At 40.7% G+C, this 20,574-nt stretch overlaps 1 protein-coding gene across 6 annotated transcripts in view; it reads left to right on the top strand.

The window, feature by feature from the left end:
• The window catches only part of col4a6 (collagen, type IV, alpha 6), a 121,311-nt gene that overhangs the window by 57,618 nt on the left and 43,119 nt on the right, over nt 1–20,574 (top strand). For all 6 annotated transcript variants that reach the window (XM_071459798.1, XM_071459797.1, XM_071459801.1 and 3 more), the window contains exon 4: nt 14,447–14,524. In XM_071459798.1, coding sequence (XP_071315899.1) covers nt 14,447–14,524 — 78 coding nt within the window. The remainder of the gene's footprint in view (nt 1–14,446; nt 14,525–20,574) is intronic.

Consider the following 20,574-nt stretch of genomic DNA (forward strand, 5'->3'; position numbering starts at 1 on the left):
AAATTTTAAAGGTAGATGTCCATGTGTTTTTTGATTATAAAGCAGCTCTAGGTTCTATATTAATACCGTGAAAGTATCAAAGCCTCAGTCCACAGAGAAATGCACACAGCCTGTATTCAGAAACTGAGCCTTAAACCCAGCTGTCAGGACTTCTGGAACTTTGTGATGTCACAAATGCTCTCAGCCGTGCCCCAAGCCCCACCCACCTGGACCCACAATCCAGCCTTGCAGGATTTGGTTTCTCTGAGTGTTTACATGAAATCTGCTATATTTCTTTTCAATCACTGAGAAAACAATCTGAGGTTTTTAAGTGATTAATCTACAGACAGAGCAGTGAAAGACAGAAAAGAAAACGAGCAGAGAAGTGATGATGATAGAGAGACAGAACATGTGTTTGTGGACCCGGTGCCAGACCTGTGTTTACTTTCAGCCTGCAGGTGTGGAATTCAACAGTGTGCACACGTGGGAGGCATCACACACACACACACACACACACACACACACACACATACACACATTAATAGTATAAGTAGTAGATGCTCTTTAAATACATGAATATAGAATGGGCACACATACACATACACTACCTGTCATGCTCTTGGAGTACACACACACACACACACACACACACACACACACACACACACTCTCTCAAGTGGAATTTGTGTCCAGATTACCACCGACCCTCCACTCGCACCACCTCGACAAGGGGGAAAAAAAGCTGTGGAGTGAAGTTGCACCTCTGTTAGTGAAACTTCCGTTGCTAAAAATAGGTCGTGGTTGGCAGCAGGAGACGCAGAGCTAGGTGTTGTTTGGCACGGCGGCGGGATACAGCGAGGTAACCTGAGGTTGGCTCAGTGGCTCTGAGCTTAATAACAGATTTGTTGTCTGGGTCGTCGCCGCGGTGGTTTCAGACACATTTTGTAACTATGGTGACTTGAGGCCTTAAAGGAGTCCACCACAAAACCATTGAGCGCCGTTAAAACAAAAAACATACTTTTTGACTTCTGTGAATAACTGATACGTTTTCTTGTTGAATTTTGTGCATTTATATAAAAGCTGATCTCTGGACTGACATTGCAAGTAGTCTCCATGCTAATGTTCTCCTAAAGTCTCTTAAAATACGTGCGTTTGGTCATTTTATCCCTGTTGTGTTTGTGTGTTTTCACTCCACGGTCCCTAATTTGCGTCTCTGAGGTGTCACACTGCTGTTGTGTCACATATTTAACAGTTCAAAGAGAAGTTAATCAGCCCTGTGGGCCTGAACTGATGTTATCACCGAACTGTGGTGCAGTCATCAGTCATCCTGACGACTGTAGCCTGCAGCAACAAACTCTTCTTGCTTTCTGTCTTTCTTTCTTTCTTTCTTTCTTTCTGTCTGTCTTTCTTTCTTTCTTTTTTTCTTTATTTCACTCCCTCATATACACACACACAGCAGTGTTATGGGGCATTTATCCTTTCACGTTAATCCATAGGGACCTGCTGATCGGTTTACACGTGTTGTTCGGATGAAACCGTAAACCACATTGGTGAAGCACTTTGTGTGTGTGTCTGTGTCTGTGTCTGTGTGTGTGTGTGTGTGTGTGTGTGTGTGTGTGTGTGTGTGTGTGTGTGTGTGTGTGTGTGTGTGTGCAGGCCTCCGGGTAAGGACAGAGCTATGTGACAGGTTTTTTGCTCTTCTGAGGCACATTAGCTGTATCTCAGATTTCGGCCCTCTAATATAGGAGCGGTAATTGCCCCTCTATTGTGGAGTACATAGACTAAACACACACACAAATGTACACACATGTTCTCCACACACATGTACACTTGTCCCCCTCCTCACTGCTTTTTGGACACACACCGCTCTGAGGTATGAAACTGAAATCACACAGGTAGAACCAGATCTTGTTTCAGGGTATTTCTCTCATTCATGGGCTCCTCCTCCTCCTCCATCTTTCTATCCTTCCTCTCCTCCCATCATTATCTCACCTTTTCCAGTAGATTACTTTCACAGCATCAGTCCCATCTGTCCACCATTACAGCCTCTTTTCATCCCTGCTCCTACCTGTTGGAAGACATTACATCACTTTTTCCCCCAACTGTTGCTCGTTCTGTTTAATTTACTCCTCCATCCATCCATCCATCCTTTCACCTCCCCTTTCCTCTTCAAAAGCACGTCCTCCCCCCTCTAGGCCGGGAGCGTTTAGTGCACTTCAAAGGGGTGATTATCAGAGCACTTATCAAGAGGGGTGGGCACTGTCACTTCATGTGTGTGAGTCTTTACATGCCTGTGTGTGTCTCTGACATTGTTTACTATTTATCACAGCATTTTTAGATTTGTGTTTTTGAGGAAGTTGCATTAAAAATAATTTGGTTACTTTATGAAAAACTGGAAAAAAAATAATACATCAACATGACTTAAAACATTTTTGGCAGCCACAAACTCTCAATTAGAGAGTTGTTGGGTGATAAATACTGATTAATAAAACTATATCAAACACATGTAAATATATCTGAGAAATCTTGTGATCATCAGGAAGACTAATTCCTTTTTTAAGATTAGGAGCAAACAAAGAAAAGCAGCAAATCATCACATTTAAGGAGCTAGAATAGGACTGAGATCAATTCTCGAAATAGCCACTGATTAAAGGTCCATCCAGTCTAAAGGTAGATGTCCATGTGTTTTTTGATCATAAAGCAGGTCGAGGTTCAATATTAATACTGTGAAAGTATCAAAGCCTCAGTCCACAGAGAAATGCACACAGCCTGTATTCAGAAACTGAGCCTTAAACCCAGCTGTCAGGACTTCTGGAACTTTGTGATGTCACAACAAAGCGGTCACCACTCTCAGCCATGCACCAAGCCCCGCCCACCTGGACCCATCCACCCTTGCAGGATTTGGTTTCTCTGAGTGTTTACCTGAAATTTGCTATAGTTTTATTCAATCACTCAGAAAACAGTCAGCCAATCAGAATAGAGGTTCTGCTCTCTCCTGATCAATTAATTGATTACTCCATCAAGTATTTGTTGAAGTGCTGCACAACTCTAGCTTGTCGTATTGGATTGGATTGTGTTGTTGTACAACCCTTGTCATCGGACACCATGAATCTTTTCACTAGAAAAACAAAAATGAGAATGTTAGAATCACAGATATAGAAAATGAATGGATGATATAAGTTGAAAAAATAAATGTCTTGTCTACAGACTCTCTTCACCCTGAGCAGATGTTCACATGTGCAGTATATTATGAAGCTGCAGCAGGTTGTATTTGACATGAAGTCAGTTTCAGGTAGAAACATGACTCCATCTTTTAGCATCTACTTTAAACAAAACGCTGATGACGTCTACTTTGTTGGGAGTTGTTAGAAAGAAAAAAACGATCTTTTCTTAATGGAGTTCTGACTGTGCAGCCAGCAATCTTGACAAGTTAATTCCATGTTTACCACACTGCAGTTTGTCTACTGTAGTCCTCTGCTCTGGTCTCACTCACCAGCTAATGTCAACATTATGCTACATTAATGGATCCTCCAGTAACACAGTCTGAATGTGTGTAGTAAATATTATCTTTAACATCATATGGCTTTGCTGCGCTAACTGAAATCAAATCATAAATATCCCTTTGTGGTCTAACATTATTTCTCTCTCTGGTGTAACGTTACTCGTCCTCCTCAATTTGTCAAACTGTCTAAACATTTTGTGGTCAGATGTAAAGTCTGTTGCATCAACACTTGAGAGGGGAAGTGATTTATCGGAGTAATAATCCCTTCACTGAAACAAGTCAATGTTGCGCAAGGAGAACAGTTGCAGGACGTAACCAAACCCAGATGAGATGCTCAAACACAGATGGGATGTTTACTTGTAGAAACCTCAAATCCACCTGCTCACAATGAAGCAGTGCCACATTTACAACCACGACAAAATGAGACAATTAAAAGATGTAGATAACAGCAGTGCTGCTTTTAATGAAGATTAGAGGAGATTGCAAGTTAATTTCATACACACACACATGTATTTCCCATTTCTCCCATCAGGAACATAAAAGCCACTTTTTTACTTTGATGGGCAGAAATTTTACAGGTTATCCGCCTTTATGTGCCTCTTTTGACAATGACTAAAATCTGAGCAACAGTTTTCTGTCCTGCTCCATCTCATGTTGGCTCGCCGGCGTGTGACTTTTGACTGATTTACACCTGAACACACACTTCATCTGCTCCATCGACCACACCGCGTTCTTTCCCCTTTTTGTCTGCGCTCCTGTCCGGACAGCGGCTCGCAGCTTGTTTTGGCTCCGACCCGAGTCTCTTCCTTTGTCTCAGTCTGTGTTGACTGCAGATTTTTGCTGCATGCAACGTCTCGGAGCCTCTTTTTTATTGCTGCCGGGTTACATCATAAAGCTGGCGTGAAGCTGCCTGTTCCTGGTTGTTTGTGCCAGTTTCGCCAGTGGGCAGCCAGCCACCTTTGTTGGCATGCTGAGAGTTAAGTGGTGTGCATCTGTGTCTGTGGTGGAAGGTGGAGGCTGATTGATAAATTTACAAATAGACTGGAGTCTGTATTTTGTGATGATTAATCATATCCACTGGCAATAGAGGAGACGATTGAGACAATGGAAAAAAAAATTGTCAGTCAGGGGAATCCCAGTTTTACTGTTGCACAGATGACTGAAAGATTATGTGATCGTCATTTTTCCACATTTGATTTTTGTTTGTTTCCTTTGAAGAAAGATTTTTCCTTTTTATATTCCCTTTTAGTTTGAGATAAGGTTAAAAAAAAGACTTTTCTGATACTAAACAGACTTTAATGATTGTTGACCCTGCATGAACTTTAAAACTGATACACTGTTCTATACTTGGTGGCCTGGGTCTATTTTCATGCACAGTTTTGCTAACAGAGTGGATTTATAGCCCGACTGGACAGCAGGCAGGAGAGAAACCAAACCCAGACCGGAAGCTCATATTCCAACGATGGACAGGGTCTTGGCCGCAGATCTGATACTGTTGGGGGAGGGGGTCAGGATGGGAGTCTAAACTTGGAACGTTAATGGAAGTAAGGAGGAGATCATGTGACCTGTGGTGATCCCCCTGTGAGATCACCACACTGGTGCTGGTTGTCTGGGCAGCAGTATTTCTGTCCACATAGGAGGTGAAGTCATCTGATTGGGTGGTGGTGTTACTTGTTAAGAGGATCCTTGCAGTTTGCTACAAAATCTGCAAATGAGTTGTAATCTTTATGTCAGGATGTCTCAATTTAGTCCAGAACTAGAAAATAATAACATTAAACCTGCCTCATTCTGAGTATTTTTTGAGTATTTCCTGAGGCCAGTGGTAGATTTTGGAGAAACCTCGCTGGCACACACTTAATGTTTCGCCCTTGCCCTGTAAACAAGAAAGTCTTCCAAAAAGGCGGTAATAACTTGGCTTGCCAAAAGCCAATTGAAGAAATGTCGGTTCTTGTGTAGTGTTGGGGAAAACATGTCTGTTTGGGAGATCTGCACTTGAAAAAAAGAGTGAACTAATGATTGAGGTATTTGGTGTATCCATGACAACAAAGGATGGGTTAGCACCAGCACCCATTAATCATGGAAGTGTCACAGATCTTTCAGAACATTCTGGCATTACAGATCAATCTGTCTTTTCCCGATAACATCTTCTTCTAGATATGCATGTCTATATCAAGGATCTGGGCAGGGTTGCAATACCAGGCACGAGACCTGAGGATATACTACATAAACCCGTACAAGTGGTATTAGCAAGAACATGTAGCTTAGCTCGCATTCTGTCTGCGTGCCCATTCTCGCCCTGGTTCATTTTGTTCTTAAAAAGCATGATAAAATTGCTAAACCCCACCACCCCCCTTAAGTCTCTAATTATGTCAATGAAGGGGAAAAAAAGAGGCCAGGACAGAAGCAAAGAGAGAGAGCCAACAAGGCGAGGCAGGTAGAGTTCTAATCCTGTCTAATAGCAATGTTTCTGTTCCATCATGACTGCAGAATCTTTAGCCAGAGGAAAGACAGAGAGGGATCTGTGTGCATGTACAGTATACAGGTTTTTGCATGTGTGCAATCAAGTACAGATTCAGAGGTTTATTATCAGTGGAGGAAAGAACAATTTTAATGCTGGAGTATTTCTATAAATGCTACTCCTCTACATTTCAGTGGAAGCATTGTATTTGTTACTTCACTAGATTTATTTGACAGCAACAAAAAGACAGACACACTCTTAAATTACCGCTCTGTTGTATCTCAGCTGGCATTGAGCCAGATACATTCTTGTTTCGTGTTGGTGTCAGAGGTCGTTTGAGTTCTACCTGAACTTTTTCTGGATGATGCTAAGATGCCAGGTAGAATTTACATATTTTAAGTGAACAAGTTTGGACTCTGACAGAAGATAACTTCATACATACTGTTTTTTTGGGAACATTTTCAAATACGTAGAAAGAAACAGGACAAGAAAGGACACACAGAACATGCATCTGTATTGTCACACGAAGCTCAAAGTGATTGATGATATACTATAGTATGTTTTTGGCAGGTTGTTTTGTTTGTGATTATGATAGGTCTCTCTCCACCCCACAAGTGTTCATCAGCCAGTTAGGATTTGATTCAAAAACTCCGGCAGGTGCGGTGTAGAAACTTAAATAGTTCCCTGCAGACATCACATTTTAATGCCTCATAAAGTCATATAAAAGTGTGCTACATGTTTTTCTCTGTTATGTCATTAAGTTGATTGTGAAAGAAAGCAAAGCATCAGGGTTTTCTTCATAGTAACATAGTAGATTTATCACCTTGTCTGGTGTTACGTTTGTACTGTTTTTATTATTATTAATCTGTCTGTCCTCTGTGTCAACAGCTATATAGCAGCAGCTTAGTTTCTAAATCTTAGTTTACTTTGACTCTGCCAGGAAAGCCACACAAAGCAGCACGTTTGTATTTAAAGACTTTTGAAATTTCACAAGGTTAACACAGTCTTAGCAGGATTAGAGATCAGGAAATGCAAGGGGGAAGGTTTCTGTTATAATGAATTCACAAAATCCATCTGAAAAGGACTATTACATTAGTGGCTACCAGCTGCTCTGTATTTTCCTACCTTTCAGACACCAATGGCCACATGAAAGGTGGAGAACGTTCAGAATATGCAGAATAGTCTTTTAAGGATGATTGAACACTTTTTAAAAATGTCCTTTGTGGCATTTTATATGAATTGAAATCAAATATTTACAAGATAAACAAGTCTCGTACTTATAAAACATCTTTGGAACTGTAGTTTTCAAAAAGTCAGCAAAAAGCTTCTTCTCTGCATTTCTGAGAAGTCCCTTTTCTGAGATATTTATACTTTTTTTCTCCCATCAACAGCAGTTTACTGTGTTTACATTTGCAGCCGTCGGCCATGTCAGCTGGCAGCGCGCGACGTCCTGTTTGGGACTCTTTTAGCGTCACAAATTTCCGCTGTCTGGCCAAGTTATAGATGACCTGGCTCCAGCTGGGTGGCCCTGTCAAGGGGAACACACACAACACTGCACGTGAGCTTGTGTATAAAGTACACAAAGCATGCACATGACATTATACACACATGCAGAAATGTGTGAATGCATAAATCTGAAATTGTTTTTTACTTGTACGCCCTGGAATGCACAGACATGCACATGAAGGTCCTCATGTGTCGCTTGGTCACATAATCCCATGCATGTGTGTGTCTCCATAGAGTCCATACTGCTCACACACACACACACACACACACAACATGGAATAAACAGAAGTAAACGAGGAACGCTGGAGGCCCAAACACAGCTGGTTAGTCTCCTGTGGTGGATGTCGGGGTCACAGATGGACCAGAGAGAGGAGAGAGGAAGAGGAAGGACATGATGAAGGGGAGTGAGAAGGCAGAGGGAGAAGAAAGGGAGCAAGAAGGGAGGACAGACAGGGAGATACGATGATTTAAAAAAATGGGAAAGAGGAAAGATAAGAGGACGACATTGGAAAGAGGAAAGAGAATAATTTCTTTCCCCTCTTATCCCCACCTTGTCTCTCTTTATTTGCATAAGCAGTCACAACCTCCCATTCCTCTTGTTGTTTCCCATTCCCTCGTTCCTCAACGTCAAGTTCAGGCAAAGGTGAAATGTAAAGAGGTCCCTCAGGGTCAAACAGTATTTCCAAATACATTTTTCACCATTCTGTCTGTCAGCCAGTGGATCTCAGTCAGGTTTTGTTGTTAAAAACAGACACCTGCTCCTCCTTTGAGTAATCAGTGTGTTCATTGGTTTGTAGTGTGCAATGGCAGTTTGACTGACAGGTGTTGGCCTAAACTTTGCTCTTCCATTGGTTGTTACCATGTGTAGACAAGCTGATTGACAGGCTGTGGATTAAACAGATTCCCTTGCAGCACATTTAAGGAAAGCATGAAGGGTCAGTTCTAGGTTTTAAGGCTGTTGGGTCTTTTTAAAATTGCTTGTGCAACATCTAAAGCTATGGTTGCTGTGGTATTTCTGCACCTCAGATCCCAGAATTCACTTGTTAGTCAAACAGTTTGAGAGGGACCTTCTTGGGACAACTTCTTGATGATTAAACGTTGAAACATTGTTTAACAATTAGTCAATTTTAAAGAGAATTAATTTGGAAGCTACTTTAAATTAATCAATTTAAGAAGATTTTTTTGCTTTGAATCAATAAATAAGTTTTATAGCTAAAATGATTGGAGGTTTGAATATACTTTTTCACTGTTTTCCAGAGAGTTAGATGCGAAGATCAACACAACTTTCATTTCTGCATGGTAAACATGGAGCTACACCCAAGAGACAGTTAGCTTAGCTTAGCACAAAGACGGGAAGCAGTGGAAAACAGCTAGCCTGGTTCTGTTCAAATAAAAAAAAAATTTAAAAAACACCCACCTGCACATCTATCTACTTTTCAGTTTTTGTACTTTTTTGCTTTGGACATAACCAGTCTAGCTGTTTCCCTCTGTTTTCAGTCTTTATGCTAAGCTAAGTTAATAACATCCTGATTTAAGGTCCATGCTGAAGGCACAGACATGAGATTAGTATCGTTCTTATTCTCTAACTACATTTAGTTCCAGGGTAGTTTGAGGTGTCTGCTGCCATTTTTAGGTAATCATTGGTCAATTTAGCTAATCTTCATAGGTACTTACAAATGCCCTTGGTCGAGGACCACTTTACAATCCCATCGTGCCTCTCTGAGCTTCAAGCAAACTACCACCATCATGTTAAACTGTATTGTGTATCTATCCATCATGTTATATCTATATATCTGTAGAATACGATGCACACAAGGCTTTATCACTGTCTCTACCCAGCCATAGAGTTCAGAATGCACCACTGTGTATACCATATTTTGGGCAACCCTAGACTCAACCATCATCCAGATAACACCAGCAGATTTTATAGGAATGAACAGGCAAGTCCAGACGTCAGCCTTTACCCACAAACTGCCCCTCTCAGCTGTATGAACTTCAGAATCAGAATCAGAATCTTTAGTTTCATTGTATATACAATGAAATTAGTAGCAGCAACTCAAGTGGTGTATTCATTCATCATTCAACACACAACGTAAAACATTCTAATAAATGAATAAAATAGCATTAAAAAACAACAACAATTTCTCAACTGTAAAATGCAGCATTATGTAAGGTGCAACGCCTGTGGGAAACAAAAATTGTCTCTGAGTTTGGTGGTACGTGTCTTGGCTGCCCCTTAATGTCTGCCAGAGGGCAGCAGTTTAAAAAGGTGGTGTCCAGGGTGAGTAGGGTCCTTAATGATATTATTAGCCCTACACAGGTACCATGTCCTGGCGAGGTGCTCCAGTGGGGGCAGTGGGCAGCTGGTGATCTTTTCTGCAGTTTTTATTAGTCTCCACTGCGCTTCTCCTGAGCACTCTGAGGAGGTGGAGTGGAGTTGTGCTCTCTTGATGGTTGCTGTGGTCTTGGTCCTCCGAGATGTGGACCCCCAGGAATTTGAGCATCTATCCATCATGCTATATCTATAAATCTGTATCATATGATGCACTTGAGGCTTTATCACTTTATCACAAAAAAATCCTATTCTGTCTGGTACTGCATGTTGTCTCTATCCAGCCATAGAGTTCAGGAAGCACCAGTGTGTATACCATATTTTGGGCAACCCTAGACTCAACTGTCATCCAGATAACATCAGCAAACCTTATAGGAATGAACAGGCAAGTCCAGACGTCAGCCTTTACCCACGTACCGCCACTCTCAGCTGTATGAACTGCAGGAGGTTTTTAGTAGACAGGTATTACAGACGGCTTTTAAAAGTCCCAGTTAGACGTACATACATGAGAGTGCTTGGACAGTTAAGTATGAGCAAACAGGAGAGATTGATTGGAGAACATTAGCTCCAGCTGAAAGACGCATAGCAGGGTAATGCCACGGTGACAGGATGGAAGAAAGGATTGATGTGTGTGAACACGTCGTTGAATTCATCCAGACAATTGGGAACGCGCCTGTTCTATCATGTTACATCTGTGAATGTATGCAAATCATGAGCATACATCCACAGAACCTTTAACAGTGTGTCTAACCCTGCAGAAAGAGTGCTGCAAACACTAGTCTTTGGTAAGAATACACTGAGGCATCTCCTGGTTTTGATCAGAGGTAAAGAATGTACGAATCCTGCAGCTTCACAGGACTTTGGAAGTGTCATATTATACACTTGTTTAACTACTGCTACCACCTCATTATAATGAAGGTGGATGGACTTTTATTTGTGCTGTTCAAAGTATTAGGAAATTACATTTGAAATTTAGCAGCAGTGGCTATTCATATACTTACATACATTTGTTTTTGACAAACTGGCCCTTTCATATTACCTATAGAGAAATGCCACAGTTCCTAAATATCCCTTTAACCTTTATAAAACAATCTATCCTAAGGGCCAGTAAGCAGCTGCTCTCTTAGCTTTCAGTCATATCACACAGTCTTCATTAGAAGTTGTCCATTTTCAAGTCATTTGCAACTTCTGAAGACAGTATGACACAATCAAAAGCTACAGAACAACCACTAAATGGATTTGTGGATTTTTTGCATCCTTTTCCTTTTTTTAAGACATTTTTGAAATGATTGCCCAGCTCAAACACAAGAGCATACTCACACACACTCACAGACACACACAGGTTGTGTTTCAGTGGGTGTAAGATTATGAGATGATCAAGTACCTCTCTCTGTCCTGAGCTTATTGTCCTCAAATTCCTCTCATTTTGAGACTGTCTTTGTTCTTGATGGGATAATATAACCCTGAGTATGTGTGTGTTTGCTTGTGTACCTTTGTGAGGATCAGTTTTAGATCCTTACAAGTGAGGACATTGTTGGATTGTGGGGACATTTTCTGTGGTCTTTACTTTTTGAAGGTTTGTCTCATTAGGTTTACGTTAAAAAGGGCCCTCACCAGTATAGAAGTATATTGTGTGTTGTCATGGAGCATTACCTGTGTTTTAACATCCCAGTACAGTCACATGCCTTGATCCACGTGTTTCTCTTAACCTCTAGTAACTCTTATTGTGTGCATGCGTTCATGTTTGCGTCATTGTTCTTCCTCCTCGGTATTTTACCACCACATCACACATCCTCCGCTCTGAGGTTGAATGTTCTCCCTCGGGCGCTGGCTTAGCATCTGTTTGCCCATATCATCCTTCACTTTTAACTCATGGGTGTGGACGGTGCGAATTGAGCGAGGATCAGCGCCCGAGCACATCTCCGCCCTGCTCAGGTGGAGGCTGGATTATATCTCAGAACAATGAATCTCAAGGGCAATAACAATCTGAATCAGCCTGCTCTTATTGGATAGTACCTGGGGAAGTATTCATAGCTTAACAAAAGGAGGATAATATATCAAAAAAATAATGGTAACATGATACAGAGGGGGGATCTAAGAAAACACAAGACCTTTAGCATTTTTAAGTCTTTCTTTTGTCATTCTTCATTCCTTTTTGCTTTAACTTCCCTTAAACTGCATTAAGTTCTCATCCTGTATACTTTTTTTCCCTGTTTTTTGTTCTTTTTTGGGCTTAATTTGGAAACCATCAACACTCCAAATCACTTGTTTTGCTTCTATTTTTAGCTCCTTGTCTCATCAGCCTCTATGTCAAAAGTTTCTTCCTTCTTTTTCTCCATCTCTTTCAACCTTTTTCTTCCACACTATCTTTTTTCTATTTCTTGCTCCCTGTGTCATCCATCTGAAATTTCACTGTTTCCCTGCTCACTTTCTCCCTCTCTTTTGCCCTCCTTCTGTCATTGTGATTAGAAGAGTTGAGGAGATCAGAGGGAAGAAAGCAGGACCAGCACCACTGACCTTTCCCCTCGTTCTCTCTCTCTCTCTGCTCTGTGCCAAGCTTGCTTTCTCCTTGTTGTGTGTTTTCTCTTTTTCTCTCTCCATCACATTCATGTTCATGTTTCTTTGTCTGCAGCTTTTGTAGCTGGAGCTGACTCAGTTGTTTTGTCTTTGCCAGGTCGTAGTAGTTGTACTAGTAGCAGCTGTTGCATCCTCAGATATATAATTGACCATATATAGACATAATAATGATATATTAATTAAAACAGAGCTCAGATTCATACTGAGCAGTGTTGTCTATCAATGTCATCATCTTGTTGACCCCCTAAAATAAAAATTTCTCAGATGCCTTCACATGGGATACACATAGCCTTTCCCAGGCTCTTATTATATTAGACTTGAAACCCAGACTAGACCAGCTGATGAGTACTAACAGGGGTCCTTGTGGGTTCTTGACCTTGATTGTTGTGGATATGAACACTCACAGACTGTGTTCATATGAAGTAATACACCCCACACTCTTCATCGCATTTACGCTTTTGACCTGCACACTCGCTCCTCATCCCCTCCTTTCCTCTTAATCTCCATCAGACCCCCAGTCAACACCCTTTTGTCCCTCCTCCCCTCCCATCCTCCCTCCTGTCCCTCTCTCCTCCACGTCTCACCACCCTGCCAGCACCCTTTCATCCGCTAATCACGTTGAAACGCCAGCCATGACCTTTGAGTTTAACCCCAATGGAGACCCCCGAATCCTGAACTCATGCGACATATTTGCTCATATTTTCACACAGAAGTACTCAAGCATGCTGGTGAATTATCTGTGTACATGCGTGTGTCATATTTTAAACACAGTTAAGATTCAACACAAATCAAGACACATATATATATATAGAAGACAATTAAGACTGCTCACCATGTGGTCCATCACCTCCCGCCCAGAGACCTGACATGTGAATAGACAGCATTTGGTGTTGTGAAGTTTGAAGGACTTCTCATATATGAGCTTATGCCACTCATACGTCAGCTTATGAAAGCTCTAAAAGCACTGCGTGATGTTTTCGTAGGTATCTCAGGAATGCCACATGGTGAACTGAAGGTTAATCTGCAGTTCACTTGGAGTTTATGCGCCACAAATTGCTTGTAGTGACACTGAGTTTGTTTAATGTGCATAGATTGGGATGTACGAGAGTGTAATTGTGGCAAAAATTGAATAAAAGGGAACAGTTGGCATATGCCTTTGCTCCATCAACAACTTCAATGTAAACAACATCTGTCTTCTGTCCTCACATTCTTGAATGCCTTCAAATTCTTTCTGTGTATGGTAAAGATGGCTTACTTTAGTCTTTGTATATCACTCAAAGGTGTGATTTTCTTTTTCCTTTCACGTCAAAGATGAAGCCTCTCATTCCTGGTTGTCCTGGCTGAGAAAACAAACATCCCACAAGTCACAGTAGCCTTATGAATGAAGTCACGGTGAATTGAAATCTTCCCCAGGGCTCCTGTTGGTATAATTGACTCCATTCTTTTGGTTAGAGGTTTGACTCTGGTTGTGGTTAGGGCTGGTGTGTGTTGCTGTTACTCATCAATGGTGGTGAACAGTCACACATTGAGTCATCTGTCCTCTGTTAGAAGAAAGGCGTAAGGAGAGAAAAATAAAGGTTGTAAACACAATGTTAGCACAGAACATAAGGGAACATGATGCTACATGTTATGTTTGGATACATAATTAGATCTGCTCTTTAAAAAAGTCATGTTCTTTATCTTTCAACAACCAGAATAAGCTTTGACTGGAATTGATCCTCTTTAAAATCCAGTTTAAATCCTTCAGCTTTTTTCAAATTGCTGTAAATCTGCCAACTTCTAGCTGATGCAGCTGTTAGGATCCCTCGTATCCACGTGACTGTAGATGCTCTTCCACTGCAGTTCTCTTTGTTTGATTTTCTTCTATTCACGAGGGGATTTGAACAAAGACTATTGCACTTTTGAAACAGCATGCTATCCCTCAGGCCTTGCACGAAAGAAGTGGAATTGTGACTTATTTGCTTTTGATAACTGCAATTTTCCAGCAAGAACAGGAGAACAAACACCAAAATGTCTGGTCTGGAACAGCAATTCACAACATGCATTTCCAAAGCAAATTGTTGTAATATCCTTTTCTCTTTGTTTTCTACAGGGTGCAAAGTTTGATGAGCCATGTGCAGGCCTGGACTGTAGCGGAGGATGTAAGTGCAACCCAGAGAAAGGCAGCAGGGTGAGTCACGTCTTATCTGCTTGATGCTGTCTTTTTTCGTTCTTGTAAAATCTGTTTTATCTCTTTGCTCATACTTTGTCAATATTTGGACATGCACAGTTGCAGTGTCTGTCACAATAAATCACAAAAGTGCAACAAACTGAAGAGATCTTTGATTGTCCATTAAAGTAGCTAATAAAGTGGATGAACTGGAAAAATTATTCAATAGAAATTTTGTTGTATCATCATATTATGTTGCAATACAAAAATACATTTCCTTGAAACATGAAGCCATTTAGCAGACATTAAACATAATCTGAGGTTAGTTAATAAGGAATGTTCAGTGATGATATAAATAAAAATAGACAAAATATACAATATGATCATGAAATCTGACCCAAAAAAATCTATTCTTTTTTCCCTGTCAATCAAGACAAACAAAGCCAGTTATGTGATTGGGTTTATTGTACTAAGCAGTCTGATCATCTTTTAGCTGTGAGGTTAGCAAACTAAACTGGGTTGATTGTGTTATTTGACCACAACACACTCCCACAACACAGTTTTTAGTTTCTTAAACGTTTATTTCAGTTGAGGTTTTGCTATTTTGGTAATTTGATTCGTGGAAACATGTAAATTACCTTTGGTTTGTGAAGAAACGGTGACCTCAGGGCTCAAATTTAAATTTTTATCTTTTACCACACAGCTACACACAAACGACCACAAACATCATCACTATTTGACATATATCAAAGTCAGCTCGGTGTCAGTTTGTGTAATGCATGCTTCAACAGCCCTTGTCTATAGATTGTATTGTGATTTCTCCAGGCGAGGAATCAGACTCAGACACACAAACACAAATCAGTTCATATCTTCAGGCGAGGAACTTGTTTTCTTGGCTTTGCTACCATGACATTAATGTGAAGGAAATGTTCCTCCTGCAGGTCTTTACTTAGCATTAGACAGTTTTTCCACAGGTTACTTAAAAGCAATGTCTGTCTCAAGGATGGCTGTGAAGATACCTCAAACGACCAAGGTCGTAATGCTATGACGGACTGAACATGTCATAACACAGGGGCCAACTTTCATAAACTTATGTCAACATGGTCTAATGTTTAGGATTTGGTACCCATATGTACGGATGGGTGCTATGGTCCCATGAAGAATTTCCTTATTTGGACTTGTTGTAAGTTTTGTTTTGGTTTAAAGGTCCCATATAGTCTAAAGGTAGATGTCCATGTGTTTGTGATTATAAAGCAGGTCTAGGTTCTATATTAATACTGTGAAAGTATCAAAGCCTCAGTCCACAGAGAAATGCACACAGCCTGTATTCAGAAACTGAGCCTTAAAACCAGCCGTCAGGACTTCTGGAACTTTGTGATGTCACAACAAAGCAGTCACCACTCTCAGCCATGCCCCAAGCCCCGCCCACCTGGACCCACCATCAAACCTTGCAGGATTTTGTTTCTCTGAGTGTTTACCTGAAATCTGCTATATTTTATATTTGTTTACTCAGAAAATGGTGAGCCAATCAGAAGAGAGGCTTTGATCCTCGCTTCTAATTGGCTCATTGACCTGTTGTTACTAGAGCTACAGAGAGAAGCCTGAGAGAGGAGATGTAAAACTACACTGAGATGGTTTTTGGTTAAATATATCTTCTGATGGAGATTAACACTTCAAATAAAACACAGGAAAAGTGTAAAATATGGGACCTTTAAATAAAAATTAGCACCGTGTTAGCTTGTATTGCTCAACTCTATTCTCCTCGATCGTCTCCTAAGTCAATCAGCTCGCAGGATTTACGTCACAATCAACACCAACTGTCTGCTGTTACAAGCGATATCCAAACAAATGCTGACAGAGTGTGTGGTGATTTGCTCACCAACAAATGACTGCACAGTATTGAAACATACCACGCTGCATTAAGTCCACTCTACATAGTGTATACAGATATATACACATGCTTTCCACCTGTCAGCTGTTCACACTTTAGCAGAGACAAACAGAACAGCTCAGCTTCCTGATTTATGGCTGTAACATAAAGTGACAGTAAAGAGCTCTGTGAGTGTTTTATACGTCAATATAAACCTGCTGGCTTTATAAAAATTCCTATACATTGACAAGCCTCTGTAAATGCTTCAGCATCATCAGGTCAGGGAGGTGACGGCTGTAAATACATGTACAATTGGAAGTACTGCAGTTTCTGTCTGTAACAGCTTCAGAATATGTTTTAAAGTGCCTCTGAAAGGCGCTTAAATACTGAAACAGGTCACAAAAACAGTCAGAGTTAAAAATAAGAAGATATTGGCTGATATGATGAAGGTGAAAGTATGAGTTTACATCACAGCTGCAGTGTTGTCAGTCTTTGAATTCTGCTGTAAAACCTGAGCCACGCAGTCTTTATTAGCTGCTGACCAACATGAAAACAATTTCATTAGCATACCACAGAATTAAGTGGAAAGGTTTAGTGCCACACTGTGGTTTTAATGCAGCCTTCGAAGCTTGGACACTGCAGGGACTTATTTAAAATGCAGACATTTTTTATTCTAAGGCATTTCACTTTAAATTAATTTTCACCTTCAGTCATCACAGTGCACTTATAGGAGAAGCAGCAAGTGATTTGTAGCCTTTGCCCTGGGTTTTGCTTCTCAGGTTATATATATATACATGCAGCCTGGAGAAAATATTGCAACTTCCTGTGCAAGTTTCTAATCTGTTTTAGTTAAAGCCAATATTAAGATTGAACATGAATCAAATATCGAAAAGTTAGATGAGGCAGAACAGGACAGGTTTTGTTATTAATGAAGATGATGTAGGACTTTTGTCCCCAGTAGAAATAATATTCTCTCCAATTAAGGTATTTTAAATTTTTTAACATTTTATTTTTAATTAAAGACTTACAGTATCAGTTTCTCTTTTATTGCCATGTTTTACCTTCTGCATGGACAGAAAATGCAGCCGAGACCTGTATGTGTGTGTGTGTGTGTGTGTGTTCACCTCTGGCTAAAACCAGACTAACTGTAAGCTTCACACTGTAGCTCGGTCTCTTTCAGCCTGTATCCAAACAACAATTACTGTCTGACACAGAAGCCTACACTTACTGCTGCCTACTGTACGCCACTTTAGGTAAATAATATAGTGACGAGCGCCACATTACAGCCAGGTACCTGTGGGTAAATGATATAGCTCAGGTAATAGCACCTAGCTCTGTACGGGCCTTCTGCTCGGACTAAATGACACAGCCAGCGGCTCTATCACCTTCTTTAACTGTTATTGTTGTGAGCCGTTTAGGGGGTAAGGTGCTTATTTGTCTCTTTTCAGTTTTACTTTTGTACTTACAAGACAGTGAGGTGATGCATGTTCTCGATCATAGCTGTTAACTGCCCTGAAGTTCACAGGTGGAAAGTAGCTTAGGTCAGTGTGTGTGCACAGTTTGGGAGGCTGGGTTCGATCCCTGGTGGTTTCCCTTGATGAGATAGATTTATGTCAAAAGCCTATCCAACCCAAATACCACTTTCAAATGAGAACTACACTATTTGAAGAAGAAAATCTAATTTGGGTATTTAGCTCTGACAAGTGGATAAGCATAAATCCTGTCACAAACAGGCATGTACATTAAAAATGGTTGAGTGGTCAGGAGATGATGTGAAATACTCCAATGTGCAGTAAAATCCTTAATTCAAACAAGTGCAAATAGCGTCTGAAATCAGCTGGTTCGTTTTGAGAAAACTACATGGAACAATAATTATTCTTTTTCATTTAATAAGCCATTGATCTGCCAATGATTTCTTTTTTTTGATCCACAGATTAAACTAGAAGGGCACTCAGAGAGCACAGACCTCCACTAACACGTGTCAAACAACACACACCAGACTTCTAAGAAAAAAAATCTAATTTATAATAAATGATCCAGATCAGCACTAATGCGTGGCCCATCACCCATCCCTCCATCAAGTTCGGTGCAAATCGGGTCTGATATGTCGAGATACTGAGAGTTTGAAAGAGCAGTCAACCTAAAGTCAGCGGCACCTCATCATTTCCCATAACAACAACTTAGATCAAGTTTTTAAATCTTTCTTTCAGTTTTAGTTTGCATTTATGGATCTGCATCTGCAAGTTGGCATCTGACATAGAAGAAAGGAAAAAAAAAAAAAAATTGAGTTGGCTTTGGACCAGAATCAATCATTTTTCTTCACAGTTCACACAGACATGCAAATCTGTCTGTTATATCATGCAGGAGCTGTGCCTGCAAGAAACTTTGGCACCTTCTACTAAAAAAACACCACACAAGTGATGCTAACTGATGCTAACTGACAGAGAGCAGATGTCACGGATGATTGTGGCGATGCTCTGCTGATGCCTGAGGGTGAACCTTTGTCTGTTGTGAGTGTTGATATAAAGGAGTAAAAACGTCATTTGAAATTTACACAGATTCAAGCAAAAATGAGAGGAAGAATTCAACATTTTAGGAGTTTAATGAGAAGACTGAAACCACACACAAAAAATTAATAAATTAATTATAAGTTTTGAGCACATAAAATAAATCAGTCTATCGCCTTGTGATTAAACAGAATCTTCCTCATATTTCCATGTTATTCGTGCTGTTTGTCCTCTAGAGATGTTTTGGCTCATATTTACCGGCGACTGTGCCAACAGCTCTCGAGGGCACTGGAACAGTGTGCTGCTCATAGAGGAGGAGGGCAGGACTGACAAGCCAAGGCACAGAAATATGACCTGGAGATGTTTTCCTCCAGCCAATAATTGTAGCTTGAGAACAAACATCTGGTAATAGTGGGAGGAACAAACACACCTCTTTTCGGTGTTGTGTGTTCAAAGAGAATAAAGAGGCTTTTAGGAAATGTGGAAGCTTCTGTAACTCGTTTATCATCTGCGGCTCTTAAATCCATTGCTAATGCCTGAGTAAGACCCCAGCTCCCCTGGGTGATATAATGTCAAACCTGACACACACACACCAGAGACACAATCCAGACGCTGTGTGTTGGTTTTCATTATTAATAGCCAAAGGGCTTCAGTTTTACTTCGACTTAAACTCCTGTGTCTCTTTACTTTAGTCTTTCCTGGCTTTAATATCTGTGTCACATTGGATCCATTAAGTCCAATAACATCCGCTCCCATTGGGTAAACCCAGGGGGTCAGAGGTCAGTGTTCAGGATGACAGGATGGTGTGTGTGTGTGTGTGTGTGTGTGTTCAAGCAATGGTTAGGTCAACACACTGGAGCTTTTCATGTTGCAGAGTGGTCAGGAAGTAGGCGCTTGATTTAATTTTGTCAGACCTCCGTCTGCGTCGATCAGATCCACATTTTGAAGAGTCGCCAGAGGGGTCAGCTCGACATTTTCTGTGTCGCGCTGCAGAGAAGTTCCTCCTCTAATCAGGGTGTCTCTGCAGCGATTATAATTTCAACCAGGGACCTGGTGTTTTCACCGATAGTGATCTCAATTGTATCATCAAGCCCTGTTGTAAAGTAACATCCCTGACACACCGAGGAGACTGTCGGCCATCACCAGTAGTTTTTCACCACAGTCGGCTTTAGCTCTAGTTTAGATGATTGAACGTGTTTAATTAATGTCATTTTCCCAGTTTTTACTCAAACAGTGAGAAAATTGACAGATGTTTTCTGTTGTTCTTTTCTCTCTCCTGTGTTTTATTATGAAATGATGGTAGAGTTTGTGTGGAAGCAACACTGAATCTGAGATGGCCAAAAAAATATTCTGTATCATAACTTACTCTTATTAATCTTACTCTGCTCTTTAGTGTTTGACTGTGTCGATGTTAATAAAACCCTGACACAGACGGACTCATCATCCTCAAGTGGCCACAGACGCAGCTTCCTGGTAGTTGGTAACTGTTGCATTTATTTACAACGTGTTTTACAATAAACAGAGTAAGATTTCAGCTTTGGGACGGACAAAGTCCAAAAACAACAACCTCACACATCTGTCTGACACAGAAACTCAACCTAAACATGAACAAACCACAAATTACAATAACTAACCTCCCTGACATGAACAGAAGAGAAGTAAATAAATGTGAGTCCACCACCTCCAGCTCTCAA

Source organism: Trachinotus anak, unplaced genomic scaffold (assembly GCF_046630095.1).
Source record: "Trachinotus anak isolate AG129_WGS33_773 ecotype Australia unplaced genomic scaffold, CSIRO_AGI_Tana_v1 ptg000023l, whole genome shotgun sequence".
NCBI lineage: Eukaryota > Metazoa > Chordata > Actinopteri > Carangiformes > Carangidae > Trachinotus > Trachinotus anak.